General features: G+C 40.5%; 1 protein-coding gene across 3 annotated transcripts in view; it reads right to left on the minus strand.

Moving 5' to 3' along the window:
* Nucleotides 1–23,331, minus strand: part of ADAMTSL3 (ADAMTS like 3) — a 335,335-nt gene that overhangs the window by 90,060 nt on the left and 221,944 nt on the right. For all 3 annotated transcript variants that reach the window (XM_074399945.1, XM_039480064.2, XM_074399944.1), the window contains exons 16-17: nucleotides 12,998–13,284; nucleotides 1,792–1,921 (exon numbers count right to left, since the gene is read on the minus strand). In XM_074399945.1, the coding sequence (XP_074256046.1) occupies nucleotides 1,792–1,921; nucleotides 12,998–13,284 (417 nt within the window). The remainder of the gene's footprint in view (nucleotides 1–1,791; nucleotides 1,922–12,997; nucleotides 13,285–23,331) is intronic.

A 23,331-nucleotide genomic window follows, 5' to 3' on the forward strand; every position in this document is an offset into this window, starting at 1 on the left:
TTTTCCAAAAGTAGCTAATTCAGTGGTTCCAATATCAGAATAGAAAAAACCGAGAAACATAGATAAATAATTCCGATTACTAAGTGCCATTACGCAAGCGCCATTTCTCTAAAGATAAAAGGGTCATTTCAAGTGAATATGTATTAACACTGCTCTGATAGATTTGCTATTCTTGGAAAAGTCTGGACGTACTTGACAAAGTAGATGTCTTGACTCCTGGTTGGATCAAACCTTCCTAAAACCCCTCCTTACTGTCTCGTCTGCAATCCGCATTCTAGCGTGGATTACTCTGGAATGCCGTAAACCTGGGGGTGGGAGTGGGAGGTGGCAGCGAAGCAGATGTCCCAGGGCTGTTTCTGGGCCTTGCTCTGCTCACCAAGGTAAGTCTACAGGCCACTACTGCATCGCCTCAACCACACACAGCAAGATGGCTCTAACGCAAAGCCAACAAGCTCCCAGTACTTCTGCAGACCTCAGCGGAAGTGAGAAATACGGTAATGGATACAAAACACTGTGCCCATCACATGGCAGGTGTGGTTTCACCAAGGACGAGGCACACAGAAGCTGGCCGCCTCCTGAGACTGTGCAGGCTGGAGAACAAGACTCTCAAGGAAGGGGTGCCCATCTCCAGGATGTGGAGGACCGCATTTCTAGGGCTGCCTCATGTACTGATCCCCACCTTCACCACCCTTATGCCATGAGGCAGGAAATACATCATAGCCAACAGATTGCATGGAATCAAAATCAGAAGGGTCAAGAGAATTCCAGAAGCACAACTTATTTTCTGAATAAACATAAAATATACTTATCCTTAGATCGATAAGGCAGGTGGACACAATAACCTTCCTCAATCACCGAGAGTCCTAAACATAGCAGAACTTGCTTTAGCAAATGAAAGGACCCCGTTAGTGGGGCAACATGATGACCAAGAGGTAGGAGAGAAGGGAGGTGACGGGGAATATGTTCAACATTTTTGGCAACTAATTCTTCTCGCAGAAGAGGGGTCACCAGATAATAAAGGTAAAGGAGAGAGGAAGGAAAAGACTGGGGGCTTTATTCAGAAAGGTCTTGTGTGAGAAGTCGGTGGTGATCAGTTATCACCCTCTGTAGCTTGCAGCACCAGAGACACAGGAACATGACAACAACCTACTTCTCTTCTGATAAAATTCCTCAGGATCTTACCAGGACTTAAGCAACGAAGCAGATTAATTATTAAGGTAAACCTATCAGCCGAAGAGATCAAAGAAGGACACCCTCACCTACTCATTGGGGTTTATAACATTACACCCCACAATCTGAGATCCAAGGCAAGTCAGTGGGAAAGGTCATAACACATCAGTGTGAGTGCTAGGTATCAAATAGGAGATCACATAGTCACGTAACAAATACGGATTAAGCACCTACTGCGTACCATTGTTAACTCTAATGCAAATCCTGTGCTTTCTGGTGGGATATAAAGGGAAGAAGTGTCCTGGAGGAAACAGGGAGGAGAAAAACAAATCTGCTGATCTCATGGTTTTGCGGGTAGCAGTTTATGTTCATTTGTGTTTGATGCAATAAAAGTCAGCCTCAAGAGCATTCCTGTTCAACATGGCTGTATCTATCTGAGCACCTAGGCAAGAATCTGGCTGGAGCATAACTTGAGCAGAGAAGAGAATTCTGAAACAGGCTTAGAACATCTACCTTGGGTGAACCCACAAGTCTGCACTTAGATGAGTTTCTCTGCAGGGAAAGGCATTACCACCCAGATATGGTATACACAGGAGCACAAGACAACACATCAACACATACCTGGGGGGACAGGGCTCTGTGTTACAGGCCTGGCTCATGGCTGGAGGACGATGGATCCTATCACACAAGCTGTCATTGACCGTCTGCTGGGTCTGGCTGTGTAAGCACACTGCTATGGCTTCTTGATGACCTGGAGGTTGGAAAGAGGAAAAAAAATGCAATTAACATAGAATAATTCATTGTGAAAAAAAAATAGAGTCTTAGGTCTTGTCATTCTTATCCCACTGCCCTTTTGACTATCATGGGGCTGCAGGCTACATTTCAGGGCACACCTGGGAGCAAATAACTTAGCATATCCAAAGTCTCCCAGTCTATGATACTCTCTCATTCACCTTTTAAATTCAGTCCCTTTACTCCCTCTCTCCCAAATCCAGGCCCCTTGAAACATTCAAGAGCATCTCGACTCCCCATCTACCCTTGGACTTACCTGCATTCCAAATGTACTCAAAGCTAGGAGTTCCCCCAAATAAGCCATCAAGGTGCTCCTTCCAAACAGTCACAATAGTTTCCCTCAGAGGAATTTTTGAACCAGCTGCTAAAGAATAACATTTTCTCTACATCATTGCATATGTGCTAAATCTGGCAGATACATAACTTCAAAATTTTACTTATGGTTTGAGTTCCTGTTCACTATGACCATATTTTCCTATTGCTAGGAAAAACAATAATAATACATCCTATTTGAAAAGTGTACAAACTGCTTTCACGATAATCTGTGAGGTCGAAAGATAGTGTCATTACCTTCATTTTATTAATTTGATAATAAGGAAACTGAGGTCTAGAGAGAAGTTGAGACAGCAAAAATGTGGTAGATTCAAGTCTAAAAATTAAATTCCCTGCCTCCTAATTCAGTGCTCTTTCTTTTGTACACACTCTAGGGATTCTAAAATACAATACAGCCAAAAAGTACAAGACGACTCCTTGTGAAAATAGGAACTTTCACAGGCATATTTTCCCTTTGAGGCCAGACAGGTCTGTCGGACTCCAAAGCCCATGTTCTCAACCAGCATTCTTTGTTGAGACACACACACACAAAAATATTGGGAGATCAGATGGAACGAAATGTAAATCAAAGTTCTGATTAAACCATCACATACAAAGTGTAATAGCAACTACGTTATCTGAAATATGCAAATGCATTCATTTTCATGCCAAAATGTGCGTTCCATCATGTCACAAGGTTGTGGGTCTTTTCCCAAATGCCACGTTTCAATTCAACCATTTTACAGTATTTTACAGGATGTAGTATTGGCCAAAAATACTTCTAAAATATATATTTGTGATGTTCAGTTCTTTCCAATAAATTTTCTCCTGCTGTCTTCAGTTGTAATTTTATGTTCCCTGCCATGGCAGGATGCAGTATTAAATCTGCACGTAGCTTCTATGAACTTTTAAAATAAACATTGGCTAACCTGAGATATAAGAAGGCATTGCTACGACTTAATAACTCTGGGTTTTATTTGCAAATATCAAAACTTAGTTACCTTGCAGAGGTTTAAATGTTCATTTTCTAGTATGTTCCATTTTTTTAAATCTGAGAAAAATCCAGTTATCTTTCAAATATACTTTAACTTGTAATAAAAATTCCTTACAAATTTTTAATTTGGAGACTATTCTGGAACACTTTCTCAATGAGTGGGCCTTAAAGCACCATTATAACCCATTCTGGATGTAATTGTACAATACTCATGACACACTTTTCTGTCTTAAAGCAAGTTTACTGAAAAGAATCTAGAAGTTTAGTAGACGATTTAGGATACTCATTGAAGTACAGTATATTTCCCAAAGATGGCCACAAAATAGCTCCCATCCTATCCATTGGCCCTACAAAGTTACTTTGACACCTCTCACTGTAAAATATTTGATTAAACATTTACCTTCAAAAATTAAAGTTACAAAAGTAAAAATTATAAAAATAAGTTTACCTCATTTTATAACAAAATTTAGGTAATAATTACAACTATGAATTTAGAACATAATACAGTAAGTGTTGAAATATTAGCATCATTTTTTGAATAAGTTCCTTTCGTAGCATGAGGCAACATCCCTTACTTCACATTTGACTTTTGCAGTGTTATCATGAAAGAGCCTTTTTCTTTTTTTTAAGAAAAATGAAAATATACGTAGCTTGTGGCAACATAGTGAGACCCCATCTCCACAAAAATATACAAAAAATAGCTGGGTGTAGTGGGCACGCCTATAATCTCAGCTACTCGGGAGGCTGGGTGAGATCACCTTAGCCCAGGAGGTTGGGGCTGCAGCGAGCTATGATTGTACAACTGGAGTCCAGCCTGGGCAATCCAGAGACTCTGTCTCAAAATATATATATATATACATTTTAGCCTTCATCAAGAAATAAATTAATATTTAAAAGGTAAAAACACAGTCTCCAAGAAAAGAAGCAGAGTCGGTAAACTAGCTGACACGTTCCTTTTGGTTGGTTGGGTTTCCGCCATTTGCAAACAACAGTCTTGACGACTTCAACATGTCAACAGAACATAACACACACATATACACAGAGCGTAACAAATACCAGGAGAGATTTTACAAATCTGTAGGCAGAGCCTTCTATGTGCCACTTGGCATTTAACACATCGACTTGTAAAATAAATAAAGAAAAAATAATTTGTGTAAGAAAATTACGTTGATTTAAAAATTAAGGAGCCTTGGGCCCTAGAAATAGACGCGACATGCTTTCTTGAAGCACCCATGGAACTAACAAAAACGGATTCTCTATTAGTCTAGAAAACTGCAGTCAGTTCCAAAAGTCATAAATGATGCAGGTAACATTCTCTGACTATAATATAGTCCAACATAAGTGAATAATAAACAACTATACTCCCCAACTCCACCCATTAGAATTTTTATAAAGCCCTAGGCCAAACAGTAGATAGATCACAGATTATTTGTGGCAGAAAAAAGGAGAACAGGGAGGCTTACAGCAACTTCAGACTTGATGAACAACTCTAGATAATGAATTTCCGTATCCCCATGAAATGGGTTTTGTCCCAAGTGAATCTAAATGATGTAATTTATTTAAAAATTATTCTAAGAACATGGACTGAATATCACAGTAAGTGGGGGGGAACTTGAAAATAATGTTGAACGTGGAGCCATGATGCTTCCCCTCAATCCCAAAACCACGGAAGGATTTAGACAGTTGTAGGAACTAGTGCTGCTAAACATTTTAAACAGGTGATTTCTATGAGGTAAACTATTTTAAAAAGGTATAGAAAATGGCAGTTCATCCACAAAACTACTCAAACCTGATACCTAAACCTACATGAGGAAAAAAATAGATCTACCTCATACAGTGTTGGCTTGTATAATGCTATATTATATATAACAATGCTCTTTGTTTCTGAAATACAGACATACACACAGGCCTAGGATCATACAGGAAAGAACGGTTAATATTTTTCTCTTTCTGCTGATTAGCTAATTTGACTGAAGGGGTACTACTGCAAAGTCCCGGGTAATGAAAAAGAGTGAAGCATAATATGTTACGGATCCAAAGGTATCCTGTTTGGTGTTAAAATGCAAATTTTGTAGCACTTCGAATAGGTGAGTTCTTTTTAGGAACTAGTCGAGGGGACAGCTGGTAAAGATTAAGGATTGTTGAAAGCCATTTGGCCTTAGGAAGGGCATCGTAAACCACTGGAGCCTGGGCGGAAGTGACCAATTATGTCAAGAGGAGCTGGAAGAAACTACGGCTTGAGGCCTGTCATGGTTTGAAGCGATTCGGAGAAAACAGAACGGCAGTTGCTAATGTACCATGTCGGGAACACGTCTCTATTGGGAGTACGCTCAAATAAGCCCATAGTGGGCCAATGCAATCTTTGTTCCTATTTTACCATTTGTAGAAAGGAATTCTTGTACTCCACTATCCAAAATAGAGTACATTTATATGCATCAGTGTCACTCATACATATATATATCCCCTAAAGTAAATAATAGCATATTATAATCAGCAGTATACAATTACATCGTTACCTCAAACATCTGTCATTCACCTACCAATCACTTTCAGCAAATATTCCTATGCACAAAAACACAGAAACAACCAGATGGGAACTTCCTTTTTTAAGCATACAAACCCCCCTACTCTCATAGCCTCACTAGCCTTTTCCCTGCCTATTACAATCAGAAGCCGCCCTTCCAATGATTTAAGACCGATCTCCATGACTGTGCTTGAAGGTTCATCCCCTTCCATCTTCTGAGAGAACTGATTGATTCCTTTGCCTTTCACTTTCATTCTGGGGCTTTCTTGTTGCCTTTTAAATGTGCCCAAGGCTCTGCGACATTAAATACCACCAACCCTCACCCACACCCACACAGATCTCCTCAACCCACAAGGCCATCTTAGTCATCTCCTCTCTGTCTTCTTTAACACGGCCAAATTTTGCTGCAAAAAAAAAAAAAATATATATATATATATATATATATATATATATATATATATATATATCTCCTCTATTCATCTCCACTCTGTCACTTACCATTCTTTGCTCCGCCCCTTCACATCTGGTTTCTATCTCTGCTCTACCACTGAAATGACCTTTCCTTCGGTCCCCAGTGGTTCACATTGCTGAACCCAGTGCCAGTTCTGAACCCTCGCCTCTCCGCCGCTGCATAGCACACAACACACGTGGCCTCGGTTCCCACCACACCACAGCCTTCCATTTTCATCAAATCTCGCTGATCTTCTTCTCAGACCTTGGTGGCTCAGTGTCCTCCACCCAGCCACTGAATGCTGCATTTCCTCAGGACTTAGTCCTAGACCCTCTGCACTCCTCATAGGTATTCCCCCGAAAATTCTCATCCATTCTCCTGGCTTTTAATCCCTGGATACACAGATGATGCATCAATGTACAATTCCAGTTCAGACAGTGCCTCTTCACTTCAGACTCACACATCCAACTGACTACTTAGCATCTCCACTTGGAACTTGGGAGGCACCTTAAAAGCATTATGTCCATAAATGAACTCATGAGTTCCCTCACCAACGTTTAGCACGCGCCATCTCAGAAAACAGTTCTAGGACTCAGACTTGCCATCACACTCCTGCTTACCCACTCCACTGACGGATTCTTTTATCTCCTCTCTCAAAGCCATCTGCCATACTCCGTCTCTAACCACAGTCACCACTCCAGTTCAGGCTCTTGCCTGGAATAGGCATACCTTCCTATGTGATCTCTCTCACACCATCCTTATCCTTTCGAATCCATTCTCTACAATACAGCTGGACTAACCTTTTTGAAATAAATAAAAATTGGGTCACGTAACCCCCACTTTCATCACTTGAATGGTTTCCCATTGATCTTGGGATAGACTTAAAAAAACATGGCCTGAAAGGCCATAATTGTCCAGCCTCTGCCTCCCTGTCTAGCACCATGCCACACTAAACCCTGTCTCATTCGCAGTATTCCAACTGTGCCTGGCTTCTTCCATTCCTGGAATGTATCATGCAGCCTTCTGCCGGCCTTTGCATATGCTCTTTCTGCTGGAAATTATCCCTTTAAACCCCGTTTTGCGTAGCTAATGCCTCATCCTTTATATTTAAATTCAAATGTAATCTATTTTAGGGAGGCTTTTCCTTACTTCTCTAATTAGGTCAAATGTCCCTTTTCATGGCACCATATACTTCTTTTGCAATTGCTGTAACCAGTGGTAACTCTATATATGTGTGAGTATGATTATATGATGAATGCATTTTCCCTATTAGAGTTCAGTTCCAAAGCTAGGAACTACTGAGTCACTATCACCTAGGCCAGTGCCTGGCACATAGAAACATGCAATAAATATTTGCAGAACATTGTTTTAAAATGAAACAATAAAGAGATTCCTGTTACTGCCAGGACCAAGACAAGATTGGCATTAGCCACATTATTTACAACTATTCTTAGAATTCTAGACAATGCAATAAAATGTGAAACTTAAATGACTATTGGAAAGGGAAAGATAAAATCATCATTAATAGCGGATGATCATTTACTTAGAAAACTCATAAAAATAAGCTGAAAAATGATTAGAAGTATTAAGGTGTTCAGCAATTTAGTCAGATTTTTAAAAAGAGAAATAATCAATAGCATTCCAATATAAGAGGAATGCTCTATTATTATATCGTAAAATAGTCATCTCACTAACATTTATTACCTACAATGTAGCACACACTGTGATTAAACACTCTTCAAATATCACCTTATTTAATAATCACATTTAATTATTTCACTAAGCCTAATGAGGTAGGTATGACTCCTATCATTATAGCAAAATAAACCACACCTCTACAAATTTAAACAAATGGCACAAAGAGAGTTGCAGAGCTGAGGTTCATAACGGGGTTAGGTCTCAAATGTCCACATATATATTCCTAGCCTATGTTGCTGGAAAATATAAAGGTGAAAAAATGAGGTTGGAAAAACAACAAACAATATAAAATACAAAAGAACTTTGGTAAGGAATGTTTATGATGTAATAAATCATAAATCCTTACCAGAGGGTACTAAAAAGGTAGGCACATCTTCCAGGATGCACGTGTGTGTGTTTGTGTGCACATTACTTATATGCACACAGACACTGCTTCATGCATACATACATACATAATATACTTTGGAAGCTGGAGATTGGTGTCTGGATTCTTCATGCTTTTAGGAATTAAAAAAGAATTCTCTGTTGCTACTCCAATGTGAAAACAGACTTACGCAAGGATCTTAAGCATCCGTAATTACAACAAATGGATTTATTCTTATTTCCTGTATGATGTGAAAATAGGTTAGAAAATACAGAATATCAGAATGCGACCAAATTTGATCTTTTCAGAAACTTGTCATTTCTGTGTATTACTTTTCTAGCAGAAATAAGAATGTTGAAGAAATAAATATATGCCTGTGTAAATTTCATTTTATTGTGGTTGTCAGTCATTGCAGACTTACCCTCTCTGCTATCCAGGGTGAAGGCTAATAGCCCACATTCATAACTCACACATTAGTGGACTTATGGAAGCTGAGCTTACTGAACCACATTGAAGTAGATCACAGAGGCAAGTACCACTGATTATAAGCAGTGTGGTTGGGACAGTCAAGCCAAAAAACCAAAAGCTGTGCTTCATCAAGGCAAAGAGTATGTTCTGTCTATTTTACATCCCTGACGATTTAGTGTCGAACTTGGTGAAGGACCATGGATTGTAACACAGAGCTAGTACCCAATTCCCAGCCTTTATTTTATTTTATTTATTTCCTTTTTTTTTTTTTTTTCTAAAGACTGGGTCTTGCTATGTTGCTCAGGCTGATCTTGAGCTCTTGGCTTCAAGAGATCCTCCTGCCTCAGCCTCCCAAAGTTCTGGGATTACAGGCATGAGTCACCTCCCCCACAATTCTCATCCCAGCCTTTCTAAAGGATTTTGGTTTTATGACTTAGCTCTTCAGGTTTTTTGGTTTTGTTTTTGTTTTTGAGACACAGTTTTGCTCTGTCACCCAGGCTGGAATACAGTGGCACGGTCTTGGTTCACTGCAGCCCCTGCTTCCTGGGTTCAAGCAATTCTCCTGCCTCAGCCTCCTGAGTACCTGGGACTACAGGCACACACCATCATGCTGGCTAACTTTTGTATTTTTTTAGTAGAGACAGAATTTCACCATGTTAGCCAGGGATGGTCTCGATCTCCTGACCTCATGATCTACCCACCTCGGCCTCCCAAAGTGTTGGGGTTACAGGCGTGAGCCACTGTGCCTGGCCAGTTTTTATAGAATTTAGTTATTTATTATAAGAACTTTAATCCTGAACCCAAGAAATTAAAAAATGTCACTTTTTGTAAAGTTAGGAAGCTTATTATATGTACTTAGAGTTTAACCAACCCTCTCTAATGAATGAGAATCAAGTTATTCGTCTTTTATTTTTGATTTTATAATGGAATCTGAGTCTCAGCTTCCCCAACTATAACATTTGGGTTAGTAGGTGTCCAAGGCTCATTTCAATATATTATTCCAGGATTAAATGATAAAATATACTCTATAAGGCTAAATTGATGCTTAACTGAGTGGTGAAAGGCTACCAACTTGAGCTCTTTTAAAATATGGGCAATGTGTTTCAGATACATAAGAATATATCATAAAGCAAATGGGCACCTTAACGTCACCCATCTGAATACTGCATTGCATTTCTGACAGATGCAAGGCAGTTTCTCTTCTCATAGCAGGTCAAAAGTTACACAGAGCCACTAAGGATAATCAAACTCAATTAGTCAACTGTCAAAAAACTTGTATGTTTTACATGGATTCAAAGGTAATTCTATCTACTCCAAGATATATAACCAAGAGATATAAGAATGTATGTCCATACAAAATCACATTCATGAATGTTCACAGCAGCACTATTCTCAATATGCCAAATATGCAAACAACCTAAATTTCTAACAACCGATGATGGATAAAATGTTGTGTAACCATATACTAAGGGAATACTATTTGGCCATAAAAACGAGTGAAGTACTGACACATGCTACAACATAGATGAACCTTGAAAACACTATGCTAAGTGAAAGATGGCAGTCAAGGAGGACCACATGTTACATAATTCCATTCTGTACATTATATGGAAGAGTGGTGGTTTCCAGAGGTTAGAGTTTGAGGGAAGATGGGATATGATTGCTTACAGATATAGTGCTGCTTTGGGAGGCAATTAAAGTTTCTGAAATTGATTGTGTTAATGGCTGCACAACTTTGGAACTAGAAATCACTATATTGTATACTTCAAACGCAAAAATTATATGGTGTGTGCAGTATATATCAATAAAGCTGTTACTGAAAAAAAAAAAGAAGAGAGAAAATTATCCTGTGGGTTCAGTCACCCTGCAGGTTGAATCTAGGGCCATCTCAGTGAGTACCGGGAACACAAGGCAGATTCTAGTATTTTAGCAAAAGGCGCCCAAAATGAAGCCTAACAGCAGTCTCTCTCAGCTGAATTCGAATTTACCTGGTCATCTCTCTTTGGGCAACTCTGACTGGCCTGTTGAGTTCCCAGTACCCAACATGCTATGCTTTCCCAACTTGAGGGGATCTCACTAGTCAGGAGAAGATGAAACAGGGATTCTACCCAGAGCATTTAAAAGCTTGAGATTACAAGGTAGATGCTGGGGTGTGCAAGCAATAGCTGGACTCATTTCTGCTCTCCTAATGAAAGACACAGCTCCAAGTCTCTAGCGCAACTGCAGCAATGTGGTGGCTCAGAAGCGGTGGAGACAACTGCCATTTTGTAGTCATACAGTAGAAAGTTCCAGGCATGTATTATTGTGATGGAATAGGAGACCATCGTTGCATCTCAGTGGCTACCTCTAGAGGGATTCCCCAAACTCATCAAGAGAAAGCGCCAGTTTCCAAATTGCCAAGGGCACGTTAGAGTTAAGGTTTCTAAGACATTGAAAGAGAAAGTGTCCAGGATTCTGAATTCTAGAGTGGGCAGGAGTTTGGATTGGGCAAGAACAGACACATGGCAGTGTGGGGGGCACTGAGACAATGTGCTGTAGAGGGAAGAGATAACGCAGGCATTTGAGGTCCAAGTAAACCAGAGTCTAAATTCCTGGCTAGATGGCATGGACTTCTAGCAACCAGACAGAAGTAAGAGGGAGAAAGAATCCAGAGGCAGCAAAGTCCACATGTGCAACTCTGTCTGCAAGGCAGTAGTTTAGGGGCAGTCTGAGGATAAGGCCCAGGCCACTTTAGCCAGGCTGGCAATGTTAGACAAAAGTGGCAAGGAGAGGCAGGTATAGAAGTTGAATTAGACAGAAAAGAGAAAGACAGAATCAAGTCATAGAGATGACAAGGATTGAGAATTCAGGTTCAAGAGCCCAGGAAACAGAGAGTGAGGGGTTCAGGCACAATGAACGGGCCACGAGCTCCACAACCTGATAGGGAGTTTCAAGTAATGGGCTGAAGCCTACTGCGAGGAGTAAAGCATGCTCTTGAGCCAGGAGCTCCTTGTGCTTTTCCCACCGCTGGGTGGACTGAGAGCAGAGCACATTCAGGCACCAAGCTCTGCACACGGCAGCTGGCTGGAAGGCACAGTCAGGGGTCAAAGGACAGGGTAACAGGGGCTCTGGATTCCTGGTCAGACCCAGTCTCCTTCATATGAGTAACAGATACAGTTTTCTTCTTTGTTATTTCTATGTTTTTACTTTCAATAGAGTCCTCGAGAGCGGCTATCTGGACTCCTGCTAACTGCTGCTCCACTTCCTTTGGGATCCTAGATTGCACAAATCATCAGGGGGCCAACTTTTCACCCCAAAGGGGTCACCTGGCCATACAACCACTTTCTAATCCTAACAGGGTTTCCTGGCTGTGTGTGCCGCCCTCTAGGCACACAAACATAAATCAGGGTGATGAGTGTTTTCCCCTAGGTGCTGGCCCAATGTGCAGATATGAACCCAAATATTTTCTGAGAACAAATTCCGATCTAGAGTTGTATCAGGAATGGCAATTCCAAGCTACTTCAATCTGTAAGATTGATTTACGCACAAGATGGCCTTAACTTACCCATTCTGCATTCTTCTAGTTATTCCATGTGAACCAGTGATTCCCGCCCCCATCCCAGTTATGCAGATCGATTCTCAGGCAAAGAAACATACTTTTGGTTAGGATAGAGTCCTACACTCCTTTACCTTCTAAAATAATCACAAAAGAAAGAAAGAAAGAGAAAGAGAGAGAGAGAGAGAGAAAGAGAGAGAAGGAGGGAGGGGAGGGAAGGAGGGATGGAGGGAGGAAGGAAGGAAGGAAACAAGTATAGTTTTCAGTTATTTGAATGACTTCACCTCCTTTAGACGTCTGCTAATTTGCATATTTGACTTCCTTGATTTAGCAATTTCTCTTTTGAGACGGAGTTTCGTTCTTGTTACTCAGGCTGGAGTGCAATGGCGCAATCTCGACTCACTGCAACCTCCGCCTCCTGGGTTCAAGCAATTCTCCTGCCTCAGCCTCCTGAGTAGCTGGGATTACAGGCACGCGCCACCATGCCCAGCTAATTTTTTGTATTTTTAGTAGAGACGGGGTTTCACCATGTTGACCAGGATGGTCTCGATCTCTTGACCTTGTGATCCACCCGCCTCGGCCTCCCAAAGTGCTGGTATTACAGGCTTGAGCCACCGCGCCCGGCCAGCAATTTCTCAATCCACTAGCAACACACAACATAACTGTCCCTTAAGCAAAGGTTCAAATACCTCCCAAACACGTTGCTGTGCAAGGGGTGAACCCAGCGTACTCCCAGTCGTAAGTCGTCTCACTGTCCTCAGGGAGAGGGATGTCCAGCTCCTGGGAGGCCGGGCTCTCGTCACATGCTTCCAGGAGGCAGGGCCGTTCCGTGGGCAGCTTGGGGCCTTCACACTCTTCCTCGGGCAGCTCAGTCTCGGTCTGCGTGAACGTGAGGAGCACACGACACTTCACCTCTCGGACCTGAACACCCGGCCCACACGTGGTACTGCAGGCTGACCAGGGTTCTGGAATGAACCTGGGGAAAACCAGGGAGCCACCAGAAAAGGACACTGAGGGTCATTAAATATAGGCCAGAAAAGCAGTGACATATTCAACGAAGACAAGAATAACCAGTTTCACTTGGGGGAATTCCATGCATTTGGAATTTAATACTTTTGTTGATGGTCAATAACGCAGCTAACAAACTTTCAAATCTTACTAGCAACATAAAGACTAATTCACTAAACATATATTCTACTTTGACATCCATTTTATAATTCAAATCTGTGCTATGGCCTTTGCAAAAATTACAAAGGTTGGCCAGGCGCGGCGGCTCAAGCCTGTAATCCCAGCACTTTGGGAGGCTGAGGCAGGTGGATCACAAGGTCAAGAGATCGAGACCATCCTGGTCAACATGGTGAAACCCCATCTCTACTAAAAATACAAAATATTAGCTGGGCATGGTGGCACATGCCTGTAATCCCAGCTACTCAGGAGGTTGAGGCAGGAGAATTGCCTGAACCCAGGAGGCAGAGGTTGCGGTGAGCCGAGATTGCGCCATTGCACTCCAACCTGGGTAACAAGAGCGAAACTCTGTCTCAAAAAAAAAAAAAAACAAAACTACAAAGGTTTTAAGATTTAGTAATAAATAAAACCATCACGTGGAGATAATTTCTAATCTGATTTCATTTATAGTATGGAGATCTTCACCAATATTTACTCAGTAAATTAGTACTGAGCTTATCCTCTGTAATGGGCAGAGTAGTATTAAACTGTCTCAAGTTTAATAGCTAAATTTTAGGGTATCTTAAATACTTTTTACAGAGTGGATGAAGCTTTAATATTCTTTTATGCTTCACATACAAAGGCACTAAGCTTCTGGATCTTCTTTAAAACAAAAGAAATATCACACAATCTGGCTGAACAAAGCATTTAATTCTTTTTTTTTTTTTTTTGAGACGGAGTTTCGCTCTTGTTACCCAGGCTGGAGTGCAATGGCGCGATCTCGGCTCACCGCAACCTCCGCCTCCCGGGTTCAGGCAATTCTCCTGCCTCAGCCTCCTGAGTAGCTAGGATTACGGGCACGTGCCACCATGCCCAGCTAATGTTTTGTATTTTTAGTAGAGACGGGGTTTCACCATGTTGACCAGGATGGTCTCGATCTCTCGACCTCGTGATCCACCCGCCTCGGCCTCCCAAAGTGCTGGGATTACAAGCTTGAGCCACCGTGCCCGGCCTAGCATTTAATTCTTATTCTGAATTATTATCCACTAAATCAAAGGTCATCAAACTATGACCAATGGGTCAAATCTGGCCCACCTATCTTTGGTACAGCCCACCAGCTGAGAATCATTTTTACATTTTTAAACTGCTGGGAGAAAAAAAGATATTATGTGACATGTGAAAATTATATAAAATTAAATTTCACTGTGCATAACTAAAGTTGTACTGGAATATAGCCTCACTCATCTGTCCACCTATTGTCTATGGCTTTTGTGCTACATAACAGAAGTGAACATTTGCAATAGGAGCCATTTGGCCTACAATGCCTAAAATATTTACTATCTGGCAAGTATTCTGTCCTTTACTGGACCCTTGCACAGAATTTTGAAAACTGGATTCCGTAGGGACAGATATAGTTAAGATATATTTAAGATACTCTGAAGCAACACTTTGTATCATGAGATATTAAGTGATAGAGGAAAAAGAGTTCAGTAATAGAATACGTTTTGAAAACTTTGGGCTCAATAATGTTCAACAGATTTATCCACTGCAAAGCTTTTCCAAATATTATGATCTATAAATGCATACTACAAATGCTTAAGAGAGAAATATCACATGCATCATTTCATAAACTTAAGTGAATATAGACCCTTATCCATGGGATAATGTTCTACTAAATAACTTGAGAAAACACTGCTAAGATGTTTATTTAAGACACAGTTCCAAAGCTTAATATTTCTAATCTCAGAAAGACAGGGTTGTAAGGTTCTCACAGAGTCATCTAACCTTCTTTCCCCAGGCAAGACTTAACTATAGTTGTCCAAAAAAGCACACCCCCAATCAACAGAATGAAATACCATTGCTATATACAAGTCCTGCAAAGAAATATCAATCAACATAAAACATGTTGTTCGTTGTACTGAAAATTGTTAGTGGGGAACTCTATTCTCTAGTTCTCAGATTCCATGTGAGGGCTTCCTCAACTTCCCAGGATGGGACAATTTTGGAGTTAATATTTGATGTTTCTTTTCTTTCTTTGCCACTCTCATGGTAGAACTGGAAAGAAGACTACTTAAAGATGAGGAATCCATACAGGGTAATAATATGCAGTCAATTACAAAGATGGGGGTCTAGGTATGAATTGATAAAGAACAGTCTTTCTTGAAGATTGTTAACTGAAATAAATATATTATACATATATGCTACATACATACCGTGTAGTCTAACATATACTATCTATATATACCTATATACTATTTTTTGATTTTAGACAAAATAGATCATAGCATATGAACTGCCCCATATGTACATGTATGTATGTATGCATGGGAAATAAATATTTTCATTCAATTAGACTTCTATGTGTTGGTGACTGAGAACCTTTTTACCCAAGGTTCACCTCGAGTAAAAAAGTTCACCTTGGCCAGGCACAGTGGCTCACACCTGTAATCCTAGCACTTTGGGAGGCTGAGGTGGGTGAATCACCTGAGGTCAGGAGTTTGAGACCACCCTGGCCAACATGCTGAAACTCCATTTCTACCAAAAAAAAAAAAAAATTATCTAGTCGTGGTGGCACACACCTATAATCCCAGCTACTTGGAAGGCTGAGGTAGGAGAATCACCTGAACCCAGGAGGTGGAGGTTACAGTGAGCCAAGATCATGCCACTGAGCTTCAGTCTGGGTGACAGAATGAGACTCCATCTCAAAAAAAAAAAAAAGAAAAAAGAAAAAGAAAGAAAGTTCACCTCAATTCCCAGCAGGGAATGATGGTTATATTCATTGTTCTCCTAGGTTTTCTGTATATTTCAAGTTGGTTTTCAACGATCTTTTAAAAAATCCTCTTAAAAAGTAGATGTTAGTTCCATCCAAATAACAACAAGTGACTTAGAGGTTTAAAATTAAAAAGCCATGGCAACTAAAAAATAATTACACATAATCCAGAATGACTTCCTTCTAGGTATTATTTTTCATTTAAATTAAAGATATAGTATTCACGGAATTCTGAATCTTGTCTCTCCTCCCCAGTTATTATTTTTTTAAAAAAAGAAAGAAAGGAATACATTCAAAGAGCCATGTCTGGGCAAAACACAACCAGAGGAACAGATTGTGGTCCCTTGATCTTTGCACAATGGAAGAACTTAAAAAGAATATCACGTCACTAATGTGAGAGCTTTGAGATGAGATGATAAAACGAGTAAAATGGAAAATGGCAGAACTGAGGAAACCGGCTGTGAAACATAACAATATTATTGTCACAAATCTAACAAGTAATTCAGAACTAGGAAAAAACAGAAGCAACATGACTGAAGATCAAATTAATGACATAGAGGCCAGACTTGAAAGCAGATGCAGTGTTGAGAGAGAGAGAAAGAGAAGCTGCAAAGAAAACTTTTAGGGGGATGGAAATGTTCTGGATCTTGAATGGGGCTAGAGTTTAAGGGGTATACACATCTGTCAAAACTCATCAGCCAGACACTGGGGCTCACGCCTGTAATCCCAGCACTTTGGGAGGCCGAGGTGGGTGGATCACCTGAGGCCAGGAGTTCAAGACCAGGTGAGACCCTACCAGGTGAGATCCAACATGGTGAGACCCTATCTCTACTAAAAATACAAAAATTAGCTGGACATGGTCATATATGCCTGGAATCCCAGCTACTCATGAGGCTGAGGCAGGAGAATTGCTTGAATCCAGAAGGCAGAAGTTGCAGAGAGCTGAGATCACACCACTGCACTCCAGCCTGAAGAACAGAGTGATACTCCACCTCAAAAAACAACAATGACAACAACAACAAAAAACCACTCATCGATGGTACACTTCAAATAGGCATAGTTTACTGTATGTAAACTACATTTTTATAAAATTGACTTTCTAAAGCACAATTTTAAGGAACTAAATTGAAGAGAATATAGGTAATCCAATATTGATGATAACTGGATTCTTCATTTAGAGATTCCAATACATGAAACAGAAAAGGTGCTCAGAAATAAAATGAAAAAAATGACTGAAATACATTCCAAAAAGGTACACTGTCTTCCAGGAAAAAGTAATAAAAATGATTAACATAAAAACCTAGAGTTGTAGGTAGAATAATGGCTCCTCACCCCAGCAAATACTCCCATGCCCTAATCCCTAGTACGTGTGCATACATTACCATACACAGCAAAAGGGACTTTACAGGTGTGACCTCGAGATGAGGAGATAATCCCAGATTATTTTGGTGGGCTTAATATAATCACAGACATCCTTAAAAATAGAGACATCCCTCTGGCTGGAGTCAGAAACGTAAGCAAACTAGTAAGTGAGAGGGATTTGAAGTGTAAGAGGAACTTACCCGCAGTTGCTGGCTTCAAGATGGAAGAGGCCATGAGCCAAGGAATGCAGGTGGCCTCTAGAAATTGAGAACAACCTCCCAGCCCACAGCCAGCAGGGAAATGAAGATCTCAGTTCTATAACCACATGGAACTGAATTCTGCCAATTATTCAAATGAGCCTGGAAGTCGACTCTTGCCAAAGAAGGCTTCAGGCTGACAGACACCTTGATCCTGGCCTACTGGGAACTGGAACCGAGATGCCTGCTGAATCCAAGGGCTTCTGACCCACTGAACTGTGGGATAATACATCTGTGTTGTTTTACACTACTAAGTTTGTGGTCTTGGAAGCTATGGAAAATGAATATACCTGGTTAACAAAACTCTGAGCATGAAAAAAGAATTGTCTAGGTGTCTAGGCACAAAAAGCAAGTCTCCTACAAAAAAAGTCAAGGGTACCTCAGATGCACACAACATTCAAAATCAGGAAAAGATGGAGTAGAAGTTTTGAGAGAGGATCTGAGTCCTAAGACCCTTGTGTCTAGTAAAATCGTTATTCAAACACAAAGGTAATAATTTTTTGCAAAATAAGAACAATAATAGTACCTACCTAATGGGACTGGGTAAGGATGAAACATAATGCTGTCTGAGTTAAAAGCTCAATAAGTACAATAAAATAAAAATAGTAACATCAGACATTCATTGCATTGTTATTCCTGTGAGACACTGTCTTCAGTGCTTCAAACAAACTGTATCATTTTCTCCTAACAACAACCCTATCGGGAAATATTATTATGCCTACTTTACAGATGAGAAAACTGAGGTACACAGAAGTAACCAAAGGGTATACAACCACTGCTAGCATTATTCTACATGGCTTCACCTGTATCAGAGGTTACAGAAGCACTTAAAGATCACCCAGGGTGACAGTAAATGACAATTGACAATGCTCTTTTAGAGAATTTATTTTTCTATTTCCAGAATAAGAAAACAAAACACAAATATCCAACTGCTAAAATCATTCTTCAGCATTAGAGAAGAAGGCAGCATGTATTAGTGAAAGAAAAACATATCTTGGGACACTTAAACACTGTCAGTAGGCAGATAAATTAGGACAACCTCTATCGGTATTTCTTAATGACTTAAAAATAAAACTATCCTTTGATCCAGCACTTCCACTACTGGGTGTCTACTCAAAGGAAAATAAATCATTATATGTTTATCAAAGCACTAGTCACAACAGTAAATATATGAAATTAATCTAAGTGCACACCTGCAGATAAATGGTTAAAGATAATATAGCCTATATACACAATGGAATACCATTAAGCCATTAAAAACAATGAAATCTGGCTGGGCATGGTGGCTCACACCTGTAATCCCAGCACTTTGAGAGGCCAAGGTGGGTAGATCACTTGGGGTCAGGAGTTCAAGAGCAGCCTGGCCAAAGTGGGGAAACCCTGTATCCACTATTAAAAAAAAAGAAAAATTAGCCAGGTGTGGTGGTGCATGCCTGCAGCTCTAGCTACTAGGGAGGCTGAGACAGGAGAATTGCTTGAACTCAGGAGGTGGAGTTGCAGAGAGCTGAGATCACACCACTGCACTCCAGCCTGGGTGGCAAAGCGAGACTCTGTCTCAAAACAAAAAAAAAACAACAACAAACGCCAATTTACTCATTTTAAACCTGGAGAAATCAGCAGAAATGGCATCATTCTAGACATTTATGTTAAAAATCATATATGTTTGAGTTTGTTAAAAAATTATAGTAGATAAATCTGCTGCTATTACAGAAAACAAATCAAGTTCATATAGATCATGTAGGAAAACATCAGAAATAAAGAAAAATTTAAAATGGAGAACACAACTCTCAGTAATAAAAATCTATTTAAATAAATTAAACTTTCCTATTAAAAATACAGTCTCTCTCTCTCTCTCTCTCTCTCTCTCTCTCTCTCTCTCTTTCTCTCTCTCTCTTTTTTCAGAGACACGGTCTTGCTCTGTCACCCAGGCTGTAGTGCAGAGGTGGGATCATGGCTCACTGCAACCTTGAACTCTGTGGCTGAATCAAGCGAGCCTCTCACCTCAGCCTCCCAAGCAGCTGGGACTACAGGTGTCTGCCACTGCACCCAGCTGGTAATTTAAAAACCCATAGACAATACAAATAACATGAAATGACTTCAGAGATGTCAAAAGTAAAAAAATAAACAAAATGAGATAAGAAAAATATAAATGAAAATAAAGTGGAAGAGTGAAAAACAGGTATAAATATTAGGAAAGAATAAACACAACAGGCAAAATTATCATGATTTGAAAATGATGTAGCTATGAAAAGTACTAAAATCAACTGAAAAAGTTTGGAAAAAAAACAAAACAGTTCAACAAAGTAGTCCACATCTCTCTCTCTCTCTCTCTCTCTCTCTCTCTCTCTCTCTCTGTGTTCCACTATATAAATATATTGACACATATACTAAAATTACCAGTTTTCTCAGAATTCAGCCACACTTGGTGTTAGCTGGCAGGCACTATACTAAGCATATTACATGTATGATTTAATACAAATCTCAGCATGATCTTATGAATAAATATTCATTATTTTCCCGATTTTACAGATGAGGAAAACAGATATAAAAGACTAAAGAGATTCTAAGCCTAAAGACCTAAATGGAGAGGCCACGTGCTTATAAAGATGTTTATTCTTCCCTAATTAATTCAGAAAAAAATGCAGTTCTGAGCCAAACTGCTGAAGCAATGTTTTTGCGGGGAGCGGGGAGCTGGAAACAAACCATACGACTCTAAAGTTTTATGGAAGATTAGGTGAGAACAATCAAGAACATTTTAAAAAAGAACAACAATTACAGAGTACTTGCACAGTTTAATAGATAAAAGTATTTAAAAGACACAGTAATTCAAACAATACGGTACTGGCACTGGAGTCCTGTTTGTACAATGATGTCATTTGAAAACCAAAATGAGTAGTTTACTCAACAGAGTGCTAGGGCAATTGGTTAATTGTTTGGAAAAAACTGTTAGACTGAGATTATGTATTACATGTTAAAGTAAATTTCCCATGGATCAAACACAAAACATGAACCATAAAAATACTAGAAATTAACATTTAAAAACAGAATCTCCTGATTTTGATGAAGGTATGGGGAAAGGCAAGCTGGAGTATTTCTGCTGGCAAGAGAAGCCAGCACTGAATGCTTTCTAAACGGAAATTTGACAATAGAAATTAAATGCCTGTCCCTGGCCCAGAAATTCCACTCCAGAAAATGTATCCAATGAGACAATTAGAGATGTGCAATTTGAAATTTGCTGCAGTTTTATTTATTATTGTGAGTAATTCGAAACAAACTGCAGACCATCAGAGGGATCTTTCAAAAATGTAATTGAGATTATGTCACTTCCCTGGTTAAAATCCTTAAATGGCTCCCACTGTACCCTGATAAAGTCCAAGCTCCTTAATGAACCATGGACGTCCCTGAAGACTTGCTGGTCTCTCCAGCTGCATCCTTGCTGCCATGATTGCTCCCCTGCTCATCCCCAGGCCCCTCTCCACCCTCAGACCACCTCAGCAACCTGCGTGACCCACATGGCCAGTGAGCCTGCAGGCAAGCCTCTATTCCAAATACCTGTCCTGCTGCTCTTCTGACACTGTAGGACATTCTACCATCTCAGTTCATGTACCTTCTATTTCTGGAAACCATCCCTGAACCCAAACAACATCAAAAGTTGATTATAATACATCTCCACCTTACGATACCATCATGCAGTCACTCACTTCCCTGTCCACTCCACTAGAAAAACCCAAGGATGGGTGAGACTTGAATTCAGGACATCGGACCTGAAACTGCAGCTCCTTCTAGAGTCACGTGCCAGAAAACCACTGTCCACCGCTTATTATCTTCAAAATAATTCCTTTATGTTTCTGTGCGTCTGTTTCCTCAGCCTCAAAATGAAGAGAAGAAAAGCACCTTCTCATAGGGTTGTTGTGAGCATGAAACAACTTAATCCATATAGAATACTCAGAACAAGGTCTGGCACGAAAGCACTCCTCATATTAGTTGTTAGACACTGTTGTTAGAAAAACAGATTCCTGGAATGCCACCTAATTTGACTTTAGCAAATCCACTTGCCACAAGTGGAGAAGCTAAGACAGCAGTGAAAGAAACACACCAGGTGTGCTAAGTCCCTTCTATTTTCTTAGTTTTTGTATATGAAAAATGACAGCGAGGGCAACAGGTTTGCTGAAGTGTTAAAAATCCCATAGAAACAAACGAAGAGGCTCCAGGGAAGAACTTTTAAAACAACGATGAATCAAGGAACCGTATCAACTGTCAACACATTCCACAGCTGAAAGCTAAGAAGGTCAGCACTGCAGTTCCCTTGGCTTAGCTTTATACACTATAATTTTTATTTTCCTAATTAAAAAAAAAAAGCAAAAAAGCCCTCTGAACATCCACTCCCTATGTAAATTCAGAGCTCGAGCCATGGTAAACCACAGAGGCAGAAATATTTATCTCCTCCAGGCTGGCTTGGCAGGTTCTCCGGGAAGGATGTAAAATACAGCTGCGTTCATCTTCTCCTTTGCTGTCAACAAGCAAGCATCCCCAAACCACAAAAGACAGTGGGAATAAAAGGATGCACTGGAAGCTGAGATATGTTGTGGTTTTGTTTGGAAATCAAGGGAATGAAGAGTCAGAAGTGGTGGCAGGAAACTATAAACTTCACAGTAGATGGCCAGGACCAGGCCAGAAACTGCCAGGCAGTGTGAATTACGCAGGAAAACTGCAGAGGGACCACAGAGGGAGAGATGGCGGAAGGTGGGAAGAGGTGGCTGCTTGGGCCAGGGAACAGGTGCTGTCGGCTCAGCCTGCCACATGGGGGAGGAAACGGTGGTGTCTTCAGGAGTAAAGAGCCTTTTGGCTTTGCTCTGTGAATAAGAGGAGGAACTCCCCCCCTCCGGCCCCCCAGCCCCAGCAAAGTCAGGTGGGGCTGACAGAAAAGGCAGGTTTGGAATGAATATGGGGCCTGAACCTCACTGTAGCTTCGATTAATCCCCCTTTTCCTTTCCTTTCCTTTTCTTTTTCTTTTTTTTTTTTTTTTTTTTTTTTTTTTTTTTTTTTGAGGTGGGGTCTCGCTCTGTCATCCAGGATGGAGTGAAGTGGCAGGATCTCAGCTCACAGCAACCTCTCCACCTCCTGAGCTCAAGCAATTCTCCTGCCTTAGCCTCCTGAGTATCTGGGACTACAGGCATGCGCCACCACAGCCAACTAATTTTTGTATTTTTAGTAGAGACAGGGTTTTACCATCTTGGCCAGGCTGGTTTTGAACTCCTGAGCTCAAGTGATCCACCCACCTCGGCCTCCCAAAGTGCTGGGATTACAGGGGTAAGCAACCTCGTCTGATTGACATCCCCCTTTTCTAATTCAATAAAGTAAACAGTATTTTCTGACCTTTAAAGGGACTATCTGACCCAGTGGTTCCCAAACTTGGATACGCCCACTCCCCTGCCATAGTTATCTGGGGTGTTTGTTGAAAATGCTAGTT

Source organism: Saimiri boliviensis, chromosome 5 (assembly GCF_048565385.1).
Source record: "Saimiri boliviensis isolate mSaiBol1 chromosome 5, mSaiBol1.pri, whole genome shotgun sequence".
NCBI classification, from domain to species: domain Eukaryota; kingdom Metazoa; phylum Chordata; class Mammalia; order Primates; family Cebidae; genus Saimiri; species Saimiri boliviensis.